We start from the raw sequence: 20326 nt of genomic DNA, 5'->3' as shown, positions 1-20326 counted from the left end.
CTGGGTGCTTCTTCCTGCAGCATTCGGACCTGTGAAGATGTTTAAAGACATATTTTGAATCTTGCACAAAACATAATTTTCACTGTGAGCCTGACAGTCCAGCCTGTGCTTTCAACTTACTATATTCAGCTCTTCATTTATAACCAGAGTAACAATCATTTATTTATAATTTATAAATTATCTAACAGGAAAAGACTTCTAAAATCATCTTCCTTCTGCGTGAACCACCTGAAATGTCCTCACAACCCAGAGGACATTACATTGACTTACATTCATTTCCAGGAGACTTACCCTAACCCTACCCTTACAAAAACTAACTTTACTTCAAGTTTACTTTATGAAGTAAACAAAGTATAGTTCAAGTGTAATCCCAAGTATACTTTATGTAATAAGTATATACTAATATCAGTGTACTAGTAGTATACTTGTAAGTGTACTACTTCAATACTTCTTGGGACTAAATTGGTCCACTTTTTCGTTTATGAAAGTATACTTAAAAGTTTATTCTCCGTAAATTACTTAATAGTTTTTACTGCAAGTATACTTATACGTTTTCTTTAAGTGAACTTATAGTACTTAGCCAAGTATACTTTTCTGCAAACTTTTCAGTATAAGCCAAGTATACTTGGACTTTTCTGTATACTTGCCAAGTACACTCAGACTTTTCTGTATACTTGTCAGTATAAGCCAAGTAGACTTTTGTACATAAGTACATAAAAAGTAAACTGAAATCATACTCTCTTATTTTAAGTTTAATAGAAGTTTACTAATAGCACACTTGAATAAACTTCTTTTTTGTAAGGTTAAACATAACCCTTAATTCAACCTAACCTTTAACCAAGTTAATGGGGACATGCATTTTGTCCCCAAAAGGAAGGCGAGTCCCCGCAAGGTGACTTGTGTAAACAGACTCAGGTCCCCACAACATGAGGAATACAGGCCCACTCACACACACACACACACACAGACAGAATACTGAAGACCTCTGACACCTGTTCATTTCCGATGGAGAAACCATTAATTTCCTGCTGAGGGAGATAGCGTTGCTACGTCTCCGTCTCAGAGATCACATCTATTCTGCTTCCTGTTCAGAGCTGACAAACAGCAGCTCCACTCGTTCTCCACCAACAACATGCATCAATACTAGCACCAGTTTTCATGCATCAGTCACTTTTAAGTCCTGATAAAATACAAAAAGTCAGGCCGATGGAAAAGCTTTTTACCTACAATATATCTTAGTGCAGGAATCAGCAGCCTTTACTATCAAAAGAGACATTTTAGGCAAAAAAGAAAAGAAAAAAAAAATCTGTCTGGAGCCGCAAAACATTTGATCATTGAGATGAAGGTAACACAGTTTATAGTCTAAGTATATAGTATATAAGTCTAATGCAGTGAGGGCCAAGGAGCAGATGTACTATGGAGTATTAGGGCCACATTGAGGGAAAAAACATCTGAGATTTACAGAATAAAGTCAGAATATTACGAGAAAAAAAGTCGGAATATTACGAGAATGAAGTCATAACTTTAAAAGAAAAAAAGGTCGGAAAATAAAAAAAGAATAAAGTCATAACTTTACGAGAAAAAAGTTGCAATAATACAAGAATAAAGTCATAACGTGACGTTGAAAAAAGGCGTAATATTACGAGAATAAAGTCAGAACTTTACTAGAAAAAAGAAAATAGCACGTGAAATTACTACTTTATAAAATTACTACTTTATAATATTAGGACTTTATTCTCAAAATCTCAGATTTCTTTTTTTCCCTCAATGTGGCCCTAACACTCCGTCGTACCATAGACCTACAACAATGATAAATAAAAATGAAAATGTACTCAGTTTACTCCAGAATAGACTATTTTTTAATGCAGAAAGAAGACTGCTATAGGGTAACAGACTGCAGAATTGGAGTGGCAGATGTATCAGACCATAATGCCATATACTTAACTATTCAAATGGATAGTAGAAGGAAAAACACAGTATGGCGTTTAAATGTTGGCATGCTGAATGATAAAACAACTGTTAATGACATTAAATTGGAAATCAAAAGATATCTAGAGGAGAATGATAATGGGGAGGTGGACCCATCCATATTATGGGACACATTGAAGGCTGTAATACGAGGAAGGTTAATAGCTAGGGCATCATATATTAAAAAGGCCAGAATGAAAACATACGATAAATTGATATTAGACCTGAAGGATTTAGAACAGAAGTACAAAAATAATAAGGACCAGAAAACGTATAAACAAATAGAAGATTTGAGGGGACAAATGGATGGGATATTGGGTCAAGAGGTGGAGAAAAAAGCAAGATTTGTAAAACAGGCATATTATGAGCTGGGCCCTAAATCCACTAAATTACTTGCCCGAAGGTTACGCAAACAACAGGCCGATAACACCATACACAAAATTAAAGACCCCTGTACACAGAAATTGAAGAGTGATCCAAAAGAAATAGAACATATATTCCAGGAATATTATAAAGAATTATATACACAAACTTCTACAGCAGATGGAGAATCAATAAAGACTTTTTTACATACAATAGATCTGCCCTGTATTGGAGAGACACAAAATAAAACAATCACTGCAGAAATATCACTGGACGAGATAGAGAAGGCAATTGGTAGGATGAAAACAAACAAGGCCCCAGGTAGCGACGGTTTTCCTATAGAATGGTATAAATTATTCCGTAACGAGCTGAAGCCACTTCTTCTGAGAACCTTTAACTGGATTATCAAGGAAGGCAAGACACCCCCATCATGGAAAGAGGCAATTATAACACTAATCCCCAAAGAGAACAAAGACAAGGAAAATTGTACCAACTACAGACCGATATCAATTCTAAATGTGGACTATAAATTATATACCTCAATTATCTCCAAACGATTTGAAAAGTTCATGCCAGATTTAATTGATGAAGACCAGACTGGTTTTATAACAGGCAGACAAACACAAGATAGTATTAGAAGAACCCTACATATAATACACAAGATTCAAAAAGAAAGTACGCGCGCTATCCTGATAAGCCTAGATGCAGAAAAGGCTTTCGATAGGGTTAATTGGGAATTTTCTATATCAAACACTAGAAAGATTTGGCTTTTCCCAAGATTCTATTCAAATTATTAAAGCAATCTACCAGCAACCCTCTACAAGAGTAAAGGTGAATGGGTCCTTGACGGAGAGATTTGTGTTAGGAAGAGGAACGAGACAGGGATGTTGTCTTAGCCCTACCCTGTTTGCTATATATATTGAACCATTGGCTCAAGCGATCCGTCAAGATAGGGAACTGAGGGGAATAACTATAAAAGACAGAGAACATAGAATTGGCCTTTTTGCAGATGACGTAATGATGTATCTCACGGATGTAAACACCTCCTTTCCAAGGATGATGGAGATCATAGATAAATTTAATTTCTATGCAGGATATAAATTGAATATTTCAAAAACTCAAATCCTCCTATTTAACTGTGTTCCTCCAGAAGAAATCAGGCAAAAGTATAATATTAAATGGGATTCAAAATCAATTAAATACCTAGGGGTACATATAACGAAAAATATATCAATGTTGTATGGGGCCAACTATAACCACATTAACCTAAACATAAGAAGGGATATAGAAAGATGGTCCACATACCCAATGGATTTTAGCAGTAAAATAAATGTGGTGAAAATGAATATTTTGCCAAGGTTATTGTACTTGTTTCAATCTCTGCCAATAGAGGTCCCACTAAAACAATTCACAGAATGGGATAAATTAATATCTAGATTTATTTGGGGAGGGAAGAAGGCCAGAGTTCGATACACTACACTTCAGTTGCCAAAGGACAAAGGTGGAATGGCACTTCCAAATTTTAGGACATATTTCTATGCAGCCCAACTTCGACCTCTAATTAATTGGTGTGATGATAGCTACATAGCTAGGTGGAAAGAGATTGAGACATGTATCCCTGATTTCCACATCCAAACACTCTTGGGAGAAAAAGCGCTTCCAGGGCATATCAGGAGTATAATCGATCCAATAACAATATTTACTTTGGAAACCTGGTTCACTCTTACCAGACAACTTAAATTGAAAAATCGACAAAAAGTGTTAAAATGGATAGCTTTGGATGGGGAATTCAGACCAGGGATGTATGACTCAACATTTAAAGAATGGATGAAAAAAGGAATGACTGCGTTTTGTACTGTTACTAAAAATGGAGACCTGAGAAGTTTTCAAGATTTGAAGGACAGATTTGCACTTCGCAACCAAGACTTGTTTAGATATTTCCAACTGAGAGAATATTACAACAAAAACGTAAAAAGGGAGGCACCAGAAGAGAAGAATCCAGTGGTAGAAGTTATAGTCAATGCATATCATCAAAAAGCATCAAGGATTATCTCTAAACTTTATCATGGCTTAATGGAATGTCAAGCAAAGACTACATCCTATGTGAAATTGAAGTGGGAAAAGGAATTGAACATCAAAATCTCAGAAGAAGAATGGCATGATATGTGTGTAACACTACAGACATCCACTAATTCACAATTCTGGAGAGAATTTAATTGGAAAAATCTGATTCGTTTCTTCATTACGCCTAACATAAAAAGCAAGCAAATTCTAAGACAACAAACATGCTGGAGACAATGTGGCCATACAGATGCAAATCATGCACATATCTTCTGGAGTTGCCCAAAAATAGAACCATTTTGGGACAGAGTGAACTCAGTATTAAAGGAGGTATTAGGATATATAATAATTAAGAAATGTTCCATTTTGTACCTGGGTAATATAACTTCAGTGGTGCTGAAGGAAGATCAGTACTTGGTTAAAATCCTACTCACAGCTGGCAGAAAGGCCATTACAAGAAAATGGCTTGTAGCGGACACCCCCAGACTTAGTCAATGGTTAGAAATAGTACAGGGAATATTTGTGATGGAGAAAATGACTTATTCTCTAAGAGTGAAAGAAGATGAGTTTAACAGAAAATGGGAAAAATGGATTAGGTATAGCCATAAAGACATAAGCACTGTATAATTGTATTGTAAAAACTGTAAGTTATTGGAAAATGTTTTAATAAGAAAATAACCCTGAATACTGCATCATCAATTGTAAACTGAACCCCTCACTGCACTGTTGCAAGTTTCGTTTCTATATGTGTGTTTTATTTGTGTATGCAAAAAAGCAATAAAGACTAAAGTGACAAAAAAAAAAAAAAATGAAAATGTAAACAAAAACCAGTTATTAATTTCCATTTAAACATCCACAGGGAGCCACTGGAGAGGAGCTGAAGAGCCGCAGGTTGCTGACCTCTGACTTAGTGTATATTCCACCTGTTCTTATATTAATAATGACACTCTGTGAGGTATCTGGCCACTAGTGGTACTATAGTAAACCTGTCTTGCCTATATAAAACATTGATAATGGACGATTCCGTAAAAACTGATTACATTACATGATGTTTTGTTTTTTTTTTAAATGTGGCCATGCAATGTATGTGTGTTGTGTTGCAATGTGCCAAGAAAGAAGTAGTCCTCAACGTAAACAATGCAGGTTTCAACATCCTTTTAAAAAGCTTCGCAAATGTTTTGAGGTGATGACACAGAACAACAGTTTTGTTGTGCATTTCAATTTTATTTTTTTTAATTCAAGTTGCATTTGGCTTCGGTCACCACCAACATCCAGGCACTTCAGTGGCTGAAACTGGAAACATAGTGGCCTATATAACTATGGAAGAAGCCACACAAACAACCCTGTAAACACTGTCTGCTTCTGAGAGTGATTGTTGAGGCTTAAAAAGGGAGATCATGTCTTTCATTGGCAGGGTAAGAAGTGGTAATACTCTCACTGACTGGCCTCTGAAGGCAGTGAAACCTACAGACTAAAAACGAATGATATTTGCATGGAGTCTGGTGGTAGAAAATAAAACACTGGAACCAATAGCTGTACTGCACTTGTAAATTCAATTAAGCTTGATTTTCAGAGTATTTTAATAGTCTGACTTGCTGCCGCAGGTCTTCATACAGTCATCAAGTAATACAATCATTAATTAGTTGTAAACAATTCAAACTCGTGGCAATATTTCCGAATTACAGTATTCATTTTGGCTGACAGACTCATCTCAGTGATCTCAGTGATACATCAGCTCCATTTTTATCCTCCATAGAAGTAAAGTGCACTTAGACATTTTTACATTAAAGAAACTAAATAAAATATCTTTTTTTTTTTTACAACTGAATTAAAATGCACTGAGCTGCTGGTGAACTCTGCTTCACCTCTTCCAGTCTTGGCAAAATGAAGTCTTTACTGCCCCCTGATGGCACAACGAAGGATGTGCTGGACAGCAGCAAAGAAGCTGTTTTCAAGTAAAATCTTTCTTCCTTCATTTAAAAAAACTAAAATAGTCTTCCAGAAGACTAATACTTACAGATATGGTATAATACAATACTTATTGTATGTAGTTTGGTACGACACATGTTTAATTGAAAGTTGCTGAGTGAAGTCACAAGTTACTGGGTTCTTATTGAAGGACTTGTATTGGTAGATATCATTATAATTACTGTATATTGTTGCATTATATTTATTAGATTTGGTTCAGCGCCAATGACGGCATGAGCCAAAAACATCTGTCCTATTTCATGAATTCCTCACATGGAATCACATCCCAATCACTCTACGTGTCGCTAAGTGAAACTTGTATTTCTTATTCTAGTGTTTTTGACACTTTCACACAAGTTGAGTCACTTTCCAGCTGTTTAGATGAAGCCAAAATGTGCTGTAATCCAGCTAAAATACACATTGTCTCAGCTTCGGAAAAGTTTAGGAACTCTTTGCAACTTTGTGTTGAACATAAAGATTTTTTCTCGCACAAATTAAAACATTCAGACGTATTAAAAATCAACAAAACTTGTTTGAAACTTTTGATCCCTTTTAGTAAAAAAAATCTATCAGTGAGAAAAGAGGCCGAGCTGCTTTCTACTGCTGTTCGTCAACTAAAGATAAGTTCACACTACATGACTTTCAAAGTGTTCACATCTCTGTACTGGTCACACTACTTCCTGTCTTGTAATCAGGAGTCTTTAAGTCGTCGTGGTTTTCACGCTTCATGACTGACCGTTGGCACTACATGATCTTTCACCAGGAGGAATCCCAGATGACGTCTCCAAACTACGTTTTGTCACGTTAAAAACACGCAAGAAATATACATTTAATGACGTGATACCATACACGAGACACATTGCTGATGTTGTTGTTGGTACGTGTTCACAAAGTAGCCTGTTTCCACCAGTTTACACACGTCTGGTTTACTATTTATTCCTCTCGGTACAACAACAACAACTTTGCTCCGCATTGCAAATGCAGCACATACAGTGAAGCTTGGTTTATGCTTGCTGTAGTGAAGGCGGTGCGAGGTGCGCAAGCGCCAGAAAATGACATCATCTTGGCTTTTCGCGTGGTGCGCAAAGGCTCCTCAAGTTGAGCGGTACTCTGTTGTGCATCTCTGAATTTTTTTAACTACGCACCGACATGAACGCCTTGGAGGTAAGCGACAGTAATAATTCCAGTACACAAATGCAATGTTTGGCGGTACGTACGTCAGAGTTTAGTGTTCACTACTGTTGCCAGGCGGCCTACTTTCCTTCCCGGTACCACTCGTTGACTTCTTGCTTATCCACAGAATATTTAGTTTGTACGCCTCCTGGCGTTTTCGGAGCATATTGCAACGAACAACGCGCTGAGCATAAACGCCTCTGTGCATGCTCGTAGTGCACTTGTCATCTACGGAGGCCTGCGCAAGTATAAACAAATCTTAAGTTCCTGTTGTTACAGGCGACCCCTCTCATTGGCTGTAGCTCGTGGCCGGAGTCCCCGACAGGTCCAGATGTTTAGCATGATAGATATCTGGGATGTGACTGCGAGCCTCTCGGCGAGCGTCTTTGAGCTGCTCACACATGAGAATCGAGCGCCGGTTTGTGAGCGCCAAGCCAACGCTGATTTTCCTCTGATCTGGAGCTTTAGTCGGGGAGCTGAAAATCAGGGCTAAAGTCGTATAGTGTGAACAAGGCATAACAGGTGAGCAAGGCACCGGACCTGCTGTGGACACCAGTGGGTGACCTGTGTGACTGTGTGAAGGGTGGTGTTGAGAAAAAGATAAATAAATACTGAATAAATAAACTTTAAAACAAATTAACTGATGGCATCTGCAGCTGAGATATGAAAGCACCCTGTACCGAGTTCATATATTAAAGGTAGAGCTGGGTTTGAGGTAGAGCGCTGCATGACTCCTGGTTAACGCTCAGGGAATAAACTCTCCTGTGCTCACTGTTGGACGTGTACCGACGACGCCTTCAGGGAACCTTCGCATTGACAGAGCTGCTTCCCCTTGATTCCAAGTCCACGAGGCGTCCTTGCTCCAGTGATGCTTCGCCGACCTCCACGTGGGAGAAACCGATCAACTCAGAGATCTGTTTCTCTTCACCGACTCACCTCAGAAGGAGTTTCCCTTTCAGTCCTTAAAAACACCATCAGTTCCCCCCCCCCTCTCGGCTCACAGGAAGAGGTTGATTTTGGCGGGGACGCTCTTACAGCCGGTGGTGGAGAAGTAATGTCCCTGGACGGGAGTGTAGGTCATGTCGCCGCCCACCGCCTCCACCACGTCACCGCGGCCGCAGCTGCCCCGCTGGCAGAGCTGCGAGCGGACGCAGCGCTCCACGTGGCGCCGGCTCAGCGGCAGGAAGGGCACGAAGCGGGTGATGAGCTTCTGCTGGATGATGCTGGAATGGAAGAAGCCGCCTGGAGAGAGAAACTCACGTCAGTTTCCTTCATCTGACACCGTCGGTGTGTCCGACACGTAGCTCATTACTGTGCACCGCTGCAGAGCGCTGAGTATCGTCTCTAAAACATTATGGTAATGTAATTATTCAACGTAATATAATTCAGAACATTTTACACCTATTGCAGTTCAATCCTTAGCCCAAATAATGTTTCAAAAAATGAATATTGCACATCACAATGTCCTCAAGTCCAAGGTGATCTCTTCAAGTTGCATATTTTATCTGACCAAAAGTCCAAAAGATATTCAGTTAAGAGAAGCAGCAAATCATTTTTTCCATAATCAAGACTAATTTGTGGCTCTATAAAAGGAATATGAAAAATTACATGTAAACAACGGAGCTCTAAAAATTAATTAGCATAGCTTTGTGAGTGCACATAAATACCCACATTTTTCAAAATAGTTTTCTCAGATTAATGAAAAAGAAGACAGAGCTTTACGCAGACTGTGCACCAGTAAGATATACTGATTACTACAAGATAAACACCAATTAAACCACTCATGTTTGTAGTAGCGACCATAAAAAAAAAGTGATCAATGATCTTTTGTTATCATTGGCAGAAGGAACATTTTCAATCCGCACTTTGATATGTGATTTTATAAATAGAAAAACAAAGTGTTGTGGCAAATATACAGTCTGTAAGACACTCACTTTTTGTGCTGTTGTAAACCGTCCGTGCGATGGCGTCCTGCATGTCGATCAGCTGGATCTCCTCTCTATCCCGTCCGGCCTGCCGGCTCTCCAGAGCCATCTTGTTGATCACCTCCTGTCCTGTGGTGCTGCAGAGAAAACACACACAACACACTCAGAGGCCAGAAAAAACTGTCTTACGCTGACGTATTGTTTGTGGACTTTAACTGGACTTCCTGGATGTCAACGCTAAGTAACGTGTGCATGTGTGCGTACCCGATGAAGACGTAGATGGCCTTGCGGTAGTTAGTGCGAAACACGACGTGGGAGGGACCCAGGAAGGGCTCCAAGACGTCGATGAGACCTGGAGGCATCTTCTCCATCTCGTCAAAAAAGAAGACGGAGCGAGCGCACTCCGTCAGGTTCCCCTGCACCCAGCTCTTCAACTCCTTCTGCAGAACAAAGATTTAGATTTAGTCACAAACGACGTAAACTACTGCTAAAATCAAGATTACCACGATGATCCCTAACTCACCCTGTACTGCTTGACCCGGTCAGATGAGGGGAAGTGCAGCGTGGGGACAAACTGGTGGACGAAGGGGCTGCTCATCGCCGAGCCGTACAGGTGATTTCCCAGCATGGAGCTGACCAGCGTCTTTCCCGTCCCAGAGGGGCCGTGGAAGGACAGCACCAGGGGCCGCTCGGGGCTTTTATTCCGAAGGAACCTCGCCACCTCCTCTGACACGATCTCCTGGGCCAGATGTTGTCCGTAAACATTCTTGTAGAGGTCCCACTCCAGGTCTGGTTGTCAGGAAATAAAGATGTTGTAATGTTACCGACCATCCTCAACACCTCAAATCCCTCAAATGTAATGACTGTACCGTCCACAACTTCCCAATATATGGTTGTCAGAATTTCTTACTCTCAAATGCCAATATGAAACCTCTGGAATACAGCAGTGATGTATTCTAGTCTGTCTATTACCATGTAATTCCCATGCAAGTTACCACAGATTGTTACTGTCACATTTTAAACTGCATATTAACAACACGGTTCAGAGCTTGCAACTTGCAAAACAATGATTTGTTCCAACCTCTTTTACTTGACGAACTGTTAAAACACTGCCTTTAAAAACTCCATAAAATGCTGTGGTGGTCTTTTTTCTGAATTGTTTCTAAAAGACGAGGCCTATTATCTAAGTTTTACTTGATCATATTTCATTATTATAATAAAACTACTCCATTTGGAGTCAAAATCATACAATTTAGTTTTTTTTTTATTGATTTTATACTGTGCTCAATGGTAGAATGTGATGATGCTCAGGGTAAAGGTCATGGCCAAAGGCTCCATTATGTGCACGTAGCCTCCTGTAGTGGATATCAGGAGTATTTTAGAGCTAGATTCACTTTCAAGAGGTAGAAAACCCATTTGGCACACTTTGGGTATCCAAGTGTGCCAGATGGAGAGTCCTCCTGGTCCTATCCTGACTAAAACCTTTATAGAATCTATGTGCTTTGTGTTATTTATATCTGCTTTGGCCCAGTTGTAGTCGAGGAGTTGCTGAATGAATTCAGTTGCATATCTGTGCATGGCATCGTTGCTATAATGGTGTTATCCACTGTCTGATCTAGAAAACAATTTAGGAGAGGATAAAAATGTACATTTTTCCTTTGGTTCATCCCAGTTTACTCAGGCAGAGTAACAGTCACAATGTTACTGACACTGATACTGTTTTTTGTTTACATTTTCATTTTTATTCATCATTGTTGTAGGTCTATGGTACGTATTAGGGCCACATTGAGGGGAAAAAAATAATCTGAGATTAGAAGAGAATAAAGTCATAATATTATGAAAATAAATTAAAATATTTAAGAGAAAATAAGTTGTAATATTATGATAATAAAGTTTAGTTTAGTAAAAAAGTTTTATGAGAAAAACAAGTTGTAATATTATGAGAATAAAGTCATAATACTATAAAGTAGTAATTGTACGTGTTATTTTCTCGTAAAGTTATGATTTTATTCTCATTATATATATTACGACTTTTTTTCTCGTAAATTATTACTTTATTCTCTTAATATTACGACTTTTTTTCTAGTTAAGTTACGACTTTATTCTCGTAATATTACGACCTTTTTTCTCGTAATATTATGACTTTCTTCTGTAAATCTCAGATGTGTTTTCCCTCAATGTGGCCCTAATACTCCGTAGTACATTGTCTCTTTGGCCCTCACTGCATTAGACTGATATACTATATACTTAGACTATAAACTGTGTTACCTTCATCACAATGATCACATGTGTTGCGGCTCCAGACAGATTATTTATATATCTAAAATGTGTCTTTAGAGAGTAAAGGTTGCTGAGCCCTGGTCTGAGCCCTGGTCTGAACCCTGGTCTGAGCCCTGGTCTGAACCCTGGTCTGAGCCCTGGTCTGAACCCTGGTCTGAACCCTGGTCTGAGCCCTGGTCTGAGCCCTGGTCTGAACTAGGTCTAGAGAACCACTGAGCCCTGGTCTGAACCCTGGTCTGAACTAGGTCTAGAGAACCACTGAGCCCTGGTCTGAGCCCTGGTCTGAGCCCTGGTCTGAACCCTGGTCTGAACTAGGTCTAGAGAACCAGTTTCCATAAACCTTCTTCAATGTTTATTAGTCACTTCCGGTGTTATGCTAACTAGCATAACAGCTAACTAGTTAACTAGCAGAGCAGTGAACTAGTTAACTCTTCGTGAACTGTGGACTAAAAACACCAGTTAGTTAACTCTCTCTGCACACTAACAAAACATATCACACGTGTTTAAGCTACTGGATAAATCACGTGTCTCACTTTCGCTCTGTTTAGCCAGTTAGCTTAGCTTAGCTAGCTAGCACAGAGCTAACAGTGCGCTACGTCATCAGTTCTTACCTCTGATATTCGGCTTGAAGTCGCAGTCGCAGCTCTCTGATATGCTGCAGTAAAGTGCCTGAAAAACGCCACAAACCGGATTAAAAAGATATAAAAGCAGCACAGACAGGATGGCCAACATGTTGGCTGCCTGCTGGCAGACAGAAAACACTGAATAGACCTCCTCCTCCTCCACAACGACGACCGGTCAGTTTGTAGTTTTTATACTTCGAAGTAGGCGTCCAGACACACGTAACGAAGCGACAGAGGGGACTGCATTTCCCAGAAAGCACCTGGCATTAGGCGTAGTATGTGGGACACGTTGGAGGATCACAGTCCAAAATAAAAGCACAACATCTGGAACATTTTCTTGTATCGCTGTATATGCAGTGTTTTATTAGAAATATATTCAAATAAGAATTTATTTAATTATACTGGACGTACTTGCAAAATGTAGTAGAAAAGAATAAAATAGAAACTTTGGTGTAATAGCAAAAAACTGCTGTTTTATTAGCAAATAATTCAACGGAAAATAAACTTTTAGACACTTATATTAGACATTTACATTTGTGAAGTGTAATCGTGTACAGAAATACAGAACAATAAAAAAAAAATCATAGAAATTGTCATTTATCTAGTAGAGGGTGCAATTAAGTGTATTTCTTTTTGTATTTATAGAAAAACTGAACTAAAGAAACTTTGTTTGGTTTAATTAAATTTAATTAAATTAAATTAAATTAAATAAACAATAAAAAGCACCTGGCATTAGGCGTAGTGTGTGGGACACGTTGGAGGATCACAGTCCAAACTAAAAGCACAACATCTGGAAAATGTTCTTGTATCGCTGTATATGCAGTGTTTTATTATAAATATATTCAAATAAGAATTTATCTAATTATACTGGACATACTTGCAAAACGTGGTAGGAAAGAATGAAATAGAAACTTTGGTGTAATAGCAAAAAACATCTGTTTTATTAGCAAATAATTCAATAGCAAATAAACTTTTAGACACTTATATTAGACATTTACATTTATAATGAAGTGTAATCATGTACAGAAATACAGAACAATAAAAATAAAACATCATAAAAAATTTAATTTATACAGTAGAGGGTGATATTAATGTGGTAATGGTCGATTAGGGAACCATGGGGAAATTAATTGTATTTTTTTTTTGTATTTATAGAAAAAATGGCCAGATCGGAAAAACTGAACTGAAAAAACTCTGTTTAATTTTATTTAATTTTATTGTATTTCAGTGTATTTATTTATTTTTTCATTCATTCATTTTTTAATTTATTATTATTTATTTATTTATCTATTTATTTATCTATTTATTTAATGTATTTATTTATTTATGTTATTTATGTTATTTATTAATTATTCTTTTTTTTAAATTCCAGCCATGACACATGAGAGTAGGGGTAATACAACTTTTTTATGGCAGCACATCTGTTATCTGTTTTAAGGTTCTTGTGATAAACTTACTGCATGCTCCTTCACAGCTACATTTACAATCAGACCATCTTGCACCAAAACACGTCCGTTTGGGACGTCAGATTTCATAACACCTCGAAGAACATTAAAAAAAAAAAATCCCAAATGTCTTCAAATAAGTGAGAGGATGAGTCAGCCGACAACGTGACAGTTTCATCCAATAAACTGTGACAGTGAGGTAAACATGTTTATTTAACATTTCACATTTCAGATAAATATTAGATATTATATAAGGTAATAGAAATGCTCTGTACCTGTGTGGTTAGGGTCAGTTCAGTAACTCCAGTTCACATAGTGATAATGAGAGATATGTGAGATATTGTGAAGAACTGTACAGCTTTAATTTTGAAGGAAACAGGAAGAAAAAGAAAAGTTCTGAACCGACCCCAGCACTGATTACATTAAACATTTAAATTAGAAAATCCTAATGATTAACACATAAACATAATACAAAAAAATGGAAATGTATATACAATGTTATTCTGTTATTGGGTTGTACAATATGACATACAGTTGGTAAGAGTTCTTTAGGGAAGGTCCAGCCTTCAGGCAGACATAAAAACATCTCTAACAGACCGAAGCACAGCCTCGTCTTCATCAAAACATCTTCCTGTTGTCTTTTCTGCAGAATAAAAGCAACAGAACCTGTTGCACAGTACCGCTTATTTACACCGATATCTTCCATTCACATTTTGGTTCATTGTGGGACAGATGAAGTCCTCATATTAAATAAAAGATGCTGGAAGGATCAAGTTGCTTTCTAACACAGCAGCAGTGAATCACTTCACCGGCTGTGTGTCTCAAATACTCGCTGACTTGATAACCAGCTGCACACGACCACAGAGAGATGTCGGACGTCGGTGAGCGTCTGTCGGCCTAGTTTTTGCGGTTGTGTCCCGCACCGTCGGCTCTAGTCTGATCGTGTCGGAAGTTTTTCGGCCGATTCAGCGTGCTGAATGTGGGAATGAGGGGTATGAAAGTGGTCGGTAGACGCTGCTTTGATTCATGTACGTATCATAACAACGTCTTGTATATCCTCCGTCCTCGGTCTTCCTGTTTCCCTTTATGAATGATGAATACAAACTACATAGCCTGCTGGTGTGGTGAGTTATTTCCTCTCACGCAGGCGTCTTGTCGGCCAAGACCACGGCGACGTGAGGCGACGCGACAGTCGGCCTTCATCGCCGCTCGTTCTCTGATGTCGTGTTGGTTTTTCTGGGCCTTTACGTGAACGTTATCTCTGTTGATCCAGTTGGTTTGCTTGCTTCCATGGCTGCAGAAGGCTTTGTTTGAGTGCCACTTTGTTTCATATGTGGCAACGGGGTGTTGAAATGGTCAGTGGACGGCATCACACCGATCCAAAACAAAAACAGACGTTCTGGACCGGAATGGAGAGGTTGTCGGAGGAGCCAGTATTTCAGTTCAGCATGTTTCCTTAATCTCTGATGACATATCATGGTCATTTTATGATTTATTATAATAAATATATTACATATTGGTCCTTTAAGAATATAGATGTTGGTGGTAAATGAGAATAAAGTGAGTTTGTGAGAAAACAAAGCACTGAAACAGGAGCTGTGATGCTACTCGACTGAACATTTTGCAGCGTCTTGCTGTTGCATCTTTAGTCCTCCAGGGAGCTGTACTACCTCACTCTTCCAGTGCCTCCACCATCATCTGCATCTAGTGTTGTCTGAGCTCACCACCGGATAAAAAAAATTAAAACAAAGTTATTAACAACAGGTCTGGGGTCAGCGTGGTCTGACAGGCGGCTCCAGCCTGTTGGACAAGGCGGTCAGCACTTGGTCAAACTTGGCGTACCGGAGAGCCTGGCTCTCCTCGGCTCCCCTGCTCCCCCACAGCAACCTCATCTGGAAGTCGGTCAGGAAGAGCTCCAGGACCTCGGCCTGCTCCTGGAAACCTGCGACATCAACAGCAGAGTTTACAATCGGTACCAACCCATGTCATACTCTCTTGTGAAGGAGGTTAAATAACGCTCCAAAGTTACGCTACATTTTGGAGAGGAAAAACTGTCATGACCATTTTCAAAAGGGGTTCCTTGACCTCTGACCTCCAGATATGTGAATGTAAATGGGTTCTATGGGTACCCACGAGTCTCCCCTTTACAGACATGCCCACTTTATGATAATCACATGCAGTTTAAATGTGTTATTGTCTCCTATTCTAAAATGGTGTGTTTGAATATTTCTGCATACTGGGGTCCCTAAACAGTCTTGAATCACATAAATTGGGTCTCACTGTAAAGCTGAGACTCTGGTGGATCCAATGAGCCCAACTGTATTCATGTGTGATGATGTTAGTCCCCATAGGAGACATTTCATTGACCTCACTGTATAAAATGACCTGTGGTGACCTCTAGGATAATCACAGCCTCATGAAACTTTACAGCCACAAACTAGAGACCTAGAGCATTCAGAGGATGGATGGATCAGACTAGAGACCTAGAGCATTCAGAGGATGGATGGATCAAACTAGAGACCTAGAGCATTCAGAGGATGGATGGATCAAACTAGAGACCTAGAGCATTCAGAGGATGGATGGATCAGACTAGAGACCTAGAGCATTCAGAGGATGGATGGATCAAACTAGAGACCTAGAGCATTCAGAGGATGGATGGATGCAGCCTCTCACCTTGTAGTTTGGTCTCAGCGTTGGAGCGGTAGATGCCCCCCAGCTGGGCGATGGTCCTCGCCGCCCCCAGGTGGAGCATGACCACGTCCACCCCGACTTCCACCGTCTCCCATGGCTCTGTCCCCTCACCCACCGCCATGCTCTTCTCCAGCAGAGACAGGAGCGGTAGGATGTGGGGGAAGGTGGTGCTGGACAGTGGGCAGCTCTCTGGAGGACAGACACACAGACACAGTCAGTGTTTTTTTTGTTTAAAGGGAAGTGTGCGCTACAAATGGGCCGTGAAGGACGACCCCCCATCCCTACCTCTGCCGTCGTTCAGACTCTTCATAAACGGCCTCAGAGTTTTCTCGTAGAGGATAGCGCCCTCTGTGTGCCGCTGCCGTAACGCCGTCCAGGTCTGCTCCAGACGGGACACCTGAGGGACAGAAAGACATCACCATTAAGACCTGGCAGTAATGACAATTTAATTTAGCCCACACTGGTATTTCAGCCGATTAGACTGTTGTCAGACTATTAAATAGGCGTTATCAGTCACTATAAGCCTCATGGATGTGGGTCAATAGGGGCCTACTACACCCACTAGTAGGTTTTATCATCTATTCACATGGTAGGTCACCGAAAGAAGGTATAAAAGAACACAACAGCAACCTCTAAATGCTTTTTTTGCCTAAACCTAAAGAAGCTGTAGTTGTATTGCCTAAACCTAAATAAGTTGTAGTTTTGTTGCCTAAACCTAAAGAAGTTGTAGTTTTGCCTAAACCTAAAGAAGTTGTAGTTTTGTTGCCTAAACCTAAAGAAGTTGTAGTTTTATTGCCTTAACCTAAAGAAACCTTTTTGTTTGTGTTCAAAACATGACGTTTCGTTCAGTTTTACGTTAGAACGTGTTGGTCTTAAGTTTAACTTTTGCAACGTAGTAATGGCAAGTTTAATACAAGTTTTCTGAAACGTGAGGTTTAAATATGCAAATGAGGCATTTTCTAATGCTACCTTTTGGTGAATTTAGGAGAAATCTACAGACGCAAATAGACAAAGTAGTAAAATAAACACCTAACTGTGTGTTCTTTCCGTCTAGTCTGAAAGAAGACATGTTATGGACGCAAAATAGCCCAAATCTCTAAATTGACCAGTGCATGAAACACAATTTTTTCACCTTAAAAAGGATGTTTATTCTGACATGGAATAAACTAAAAAAGGTAATTTTACATGATATTTCTTTATCTCTTTCTTTCATCTTTTTATCTGCTGACATAACCTTGCCATGTCATGCTGCCCACTTTGACATGAATAAACATTATAATATAGCGGTTTTATAGCACCAATCAAAGATAATATAGTGCTGCAGTGTTACGTACAGCCGTGCCCGTTGTTGGGTTAGGGGTTATTCTGCAGGTTTTATTGCAGATGACTGAACTTGAACGAGGTTATAGTTTATGATACTGATACCTTAGTCAGTCAGGGACATCTGCTGCACGTTACGCCCCCCCCTCTTTCCCCATCATCTCATAACTCCAGTGTGTGTGTGTGTGTGTGTGTGTGTGTGTGTGTGTGATGCATGTTTACCTGCGGCAGCTCTAAAGCTCTCATGACGGCTGCGAAGCCGAACATGTCGCCCATGGTGCTCTTGAGCTCGGCTGCGATTTGGATGATTTTGTGCAGCAGGCCGGCCCGCTCCTCTGTCGTCCCCGTGCAGCCCAACACGTCCACCGCCAACATGATCGCCATGGTCTGGAACCTGCAGGAGGGTTCAACGTTAAAGTTTAGCCTTTATTACAATCGCGTCGTCACATCGAACCTATATCACCAGATACAACAATCATATATTGCTTTAGGAGGTAAATTATAATCTCCTCTCACGAAAAGTCAAAACTAACAACCCCATAACACGAGGATGAACAATGGAGAGACGACTTTGCTGTTCTTAGATTTTTACTATAAGTAAGCACCAGAGGAAAGGTCATGCTGTTACCTAAATCCTCTGTACAGCTTTGTTTTACACCATTCACCCGCACTCAAACTGTTAACGTTTAACATGTGACATGACAGCTTTTTAAATCTAACACGCCATCACATTTTTGTTTATAAGCCGACGTTAGCATGTAAACATGAGTACACAGGGCTCAATAGTGTGAGTTCTGATGCCCAATACATTTTCATGAATCAATAAAAACTGCAAGTTTTTGTGTGTTTTGTAGGTGTGCATGTGGAAAACGCGAGGACATATTATACCTGCGCCACCCTTTACCGTTTAGCAAATGTCTTATCATGTGAAGGCAGCTTTAACTCACCTCTCCAGCAGGTCCAGTCTCAACTGTTGGCCATGTGGCAACGTGAGCAGCTCCATCCCAGAACTAACTCCCATCATCCTTTGCACCTCCGGAGTCACCTCCAGAATTCTAGCCACCTGGGAAACACCAGTCAAGTATACTTAAGTATAATTTCGTTAAGTATATCCCTGATAAGAATATTCTAAATAGCTCCTGTTAATCTAAAACTATCGATCACAGCAGCTTTAAACGGTACCATGCAGTCAGCCTTGGTGATGTGTCTGGCCGCCGTCCTGGGGTCGACCTCGGCCAGCAGCTCCTTCACCCTCCGCAGGATGCCCACCTCCAGCGGCTTATTCTCCTTGGCCATCAGCGGCGACTGGTACCTGCTCGGTCTGAAAGAAGAGGCAGTCTCAACCACCGGCGAGAAGTACACGTTCCCGTCCTCCACCCTCAGCGGGTCGACGACGCCCACCGAGCCTTCCTCCACCCGCAGCCTCTCTACGTAGCTCTGGGGGCCGGGGTACAGCTCCGTGTAGCAGCTTCCACCTGCATCAGAGGACAGAGAGTCCAGGTCCAGGTGAGGTTGGGGTCTGTGGAGGGTGCTGCTGGGGGAGGGCAGGCGTCGGGCGGTATCCGAGCGCCTGGAGAGGGACGGGGACGGAGCCACGCTGCTGCTGGGGCTTCTAGACTGAGGGGCTGGAGATGGAAGAAGAGAGGGGAAAGCAGAGTTTATGAACTCTATAATAATTCAGTCCACTTTTACTCTGTCGGCCCATCAAATGACTAAAGTGTTAGTCAGTAGGGCCTAAGATGACGCCCAAGATGACGTCCTCAAATGTCTTGTTTTGTTCACAACTCAAAGATATTCAGTTTACTGTCATAGAGGAGTAAAGAAACCAGAAAATATTCACATTTAAGAAGGTGCAATCAGAGAATTTAGACTTTGTTTTCTTCAATTTTTCCTATAGTTGGTGATAAATTTAATAGTTGACAACTAATCGATTAATCGTTGAAACTCTATTTTAACTCAGTTTTCAAGAAAAGCAGAAGAAAATGTCTTTAATGCATTAACGCAATCTAATTTTCGGAGATTGTAGTGGGCTCAGTTGTAAAGCTAGAGTGAAGATACTGGCATCATATGAAACTAGAAAACCTGACGAATCCATCGGTACCAACCATGTCATACTAGCTTGTCACAAAGGAGTTCATAGTCAAGTTGGCTTTTTTTGTAAAAGGCAGTTTGTCCTTTTTTCCTGACAAAAATCCCTCACCTCCACTTCTGTGTGAAACATATTTGTTTTGATGTCTCAGGAGAGAACATATCGACTGTTTTAAAGTCAGTGAACAAGGTCATGTAGTTCATGTAGTTCATGTAGTTCATGTGTTAGTACGCTGTTTGGTTACACGCTGATAACCTTCAAATTACATCACACTGTCGTAACAACCATGACTAAGGATATCTGTCTACTGTATGTAGGTGCAATGTAAAGATGATTAAATTCAACTGCCTTCTCTCCACATTCACATTTTATTTCTATGTTTTTTTTGTTGGTTTGCTGTATAATTATTTTGTTAAATTT

At 40.1% G+C, this 20326-nt stretch overlaps 2 protein-coding genes across 4 annotated transcripts in view; both read right to left on the bottom strand.

Moving 5' to 3' along the window:
* Window positions 1–5599: 5599 nt before the first annotated feature.
* tor2a (torsin family 2, member A) lies at window positions 5600–12554 on the bottom strand. Its single transcript, XM_037777930.1, has 5 exons — window positions 12350–12554; window positions 9982–10247; window positions 9723–9898; window positions 9468–9595; window positions 5600–8775 (listed from the first exon to the last, which is right to left on the bottom strand). Exons 1-5 carry the CDS (start codon window positions 12468–12470, stop codon window positions 8531–8533), a joined length of 936 nt encoding a protein of 311 aa, XP_037633858.1. The 5' UTR covers window positions 12471–12554; the 3' UTR covers window positions 5600–8530.
* Window positions 12555–13882: 1328 nt separating this feature from the next.
* sh2d3cb (SH2 domain containing 3Cb) overlaps window positions 13883–20326 on the bottom strand; it is a 39488-nt gene continuing 33044 nt past the window's right edge. For all 3 annotated transcript variants that reach the window (XM_037777864.1, XM_037777865.1, XM_037777866.1), the window contains 6 exons: window positions 19000–19442; window positions 18765–18880; window positions 18040–18211; window positions 16783–16894; window positions 16480–16686; window positions 13883–15748 (listed from right to left, as the gene is read on the bottom strand). In XM_037777864.1, coding sequence (XP_037633792.1) covers window positions 15579–15748; window positions 16480–16686; window positions 16783–16894; window positions 18040–18211; window positions 18765–18880; window positions 19000–19442 — 1220 coding nt within the window. In that variant the 3' untranslated portion in view covers window positions 13883–15578. The remainder of the gene's footprint in view (window positions 15749–16479; window positions 16687–16782; window positions 16895–18039; window positions 18212–18764; window positions 18881–18999; window positions 19443–20326) is intronic.

Source organism: Sebastes umbrosus, chromosome 8 (assembly GCF_015220745.1).
Source record: "Sebastes umbrosus isolate fSebUmb1 chromosome 8, fSebUmb1.pri, whole genome shotgun sequence".
Taxonomy (NCBI): Eukaryota; Metazoa; Chordata; class Actinopteri; order Perciformes; family Sebastidae; genus Sebastes; species Sebastes umbrosus.
Note: the sequence above shows the minus strand (reverse complement) of the source record. Positions and strands in the feature narration are given on the sequence as shown.

Excerpts from the sequence above, each read along its gene's own strand:
- tor2a (XM_037777930.1), bottom strand. The coding sequence starts at position 12,470 with ATGTTGGCCATCCTGTCTGTGCTGCTTTTATATCTTTTTAATCCGGTT. Across the intron at positions 9,596-9,722 it reads GCCATCTACGTCTTCATCGG|CACCACAGGACAGGAGGTGA; the intron begins GTACGCACACAT and ends TTTTCTCTGCAG. Across the intron at positions 8,776-9,467 it reads GGTTTACAACAGCACAAAAA|GCGGCTTCTTCCATTCCAGC; the intron begins GTGAGTGTCTTA and ends TTCTCTCTCCAG.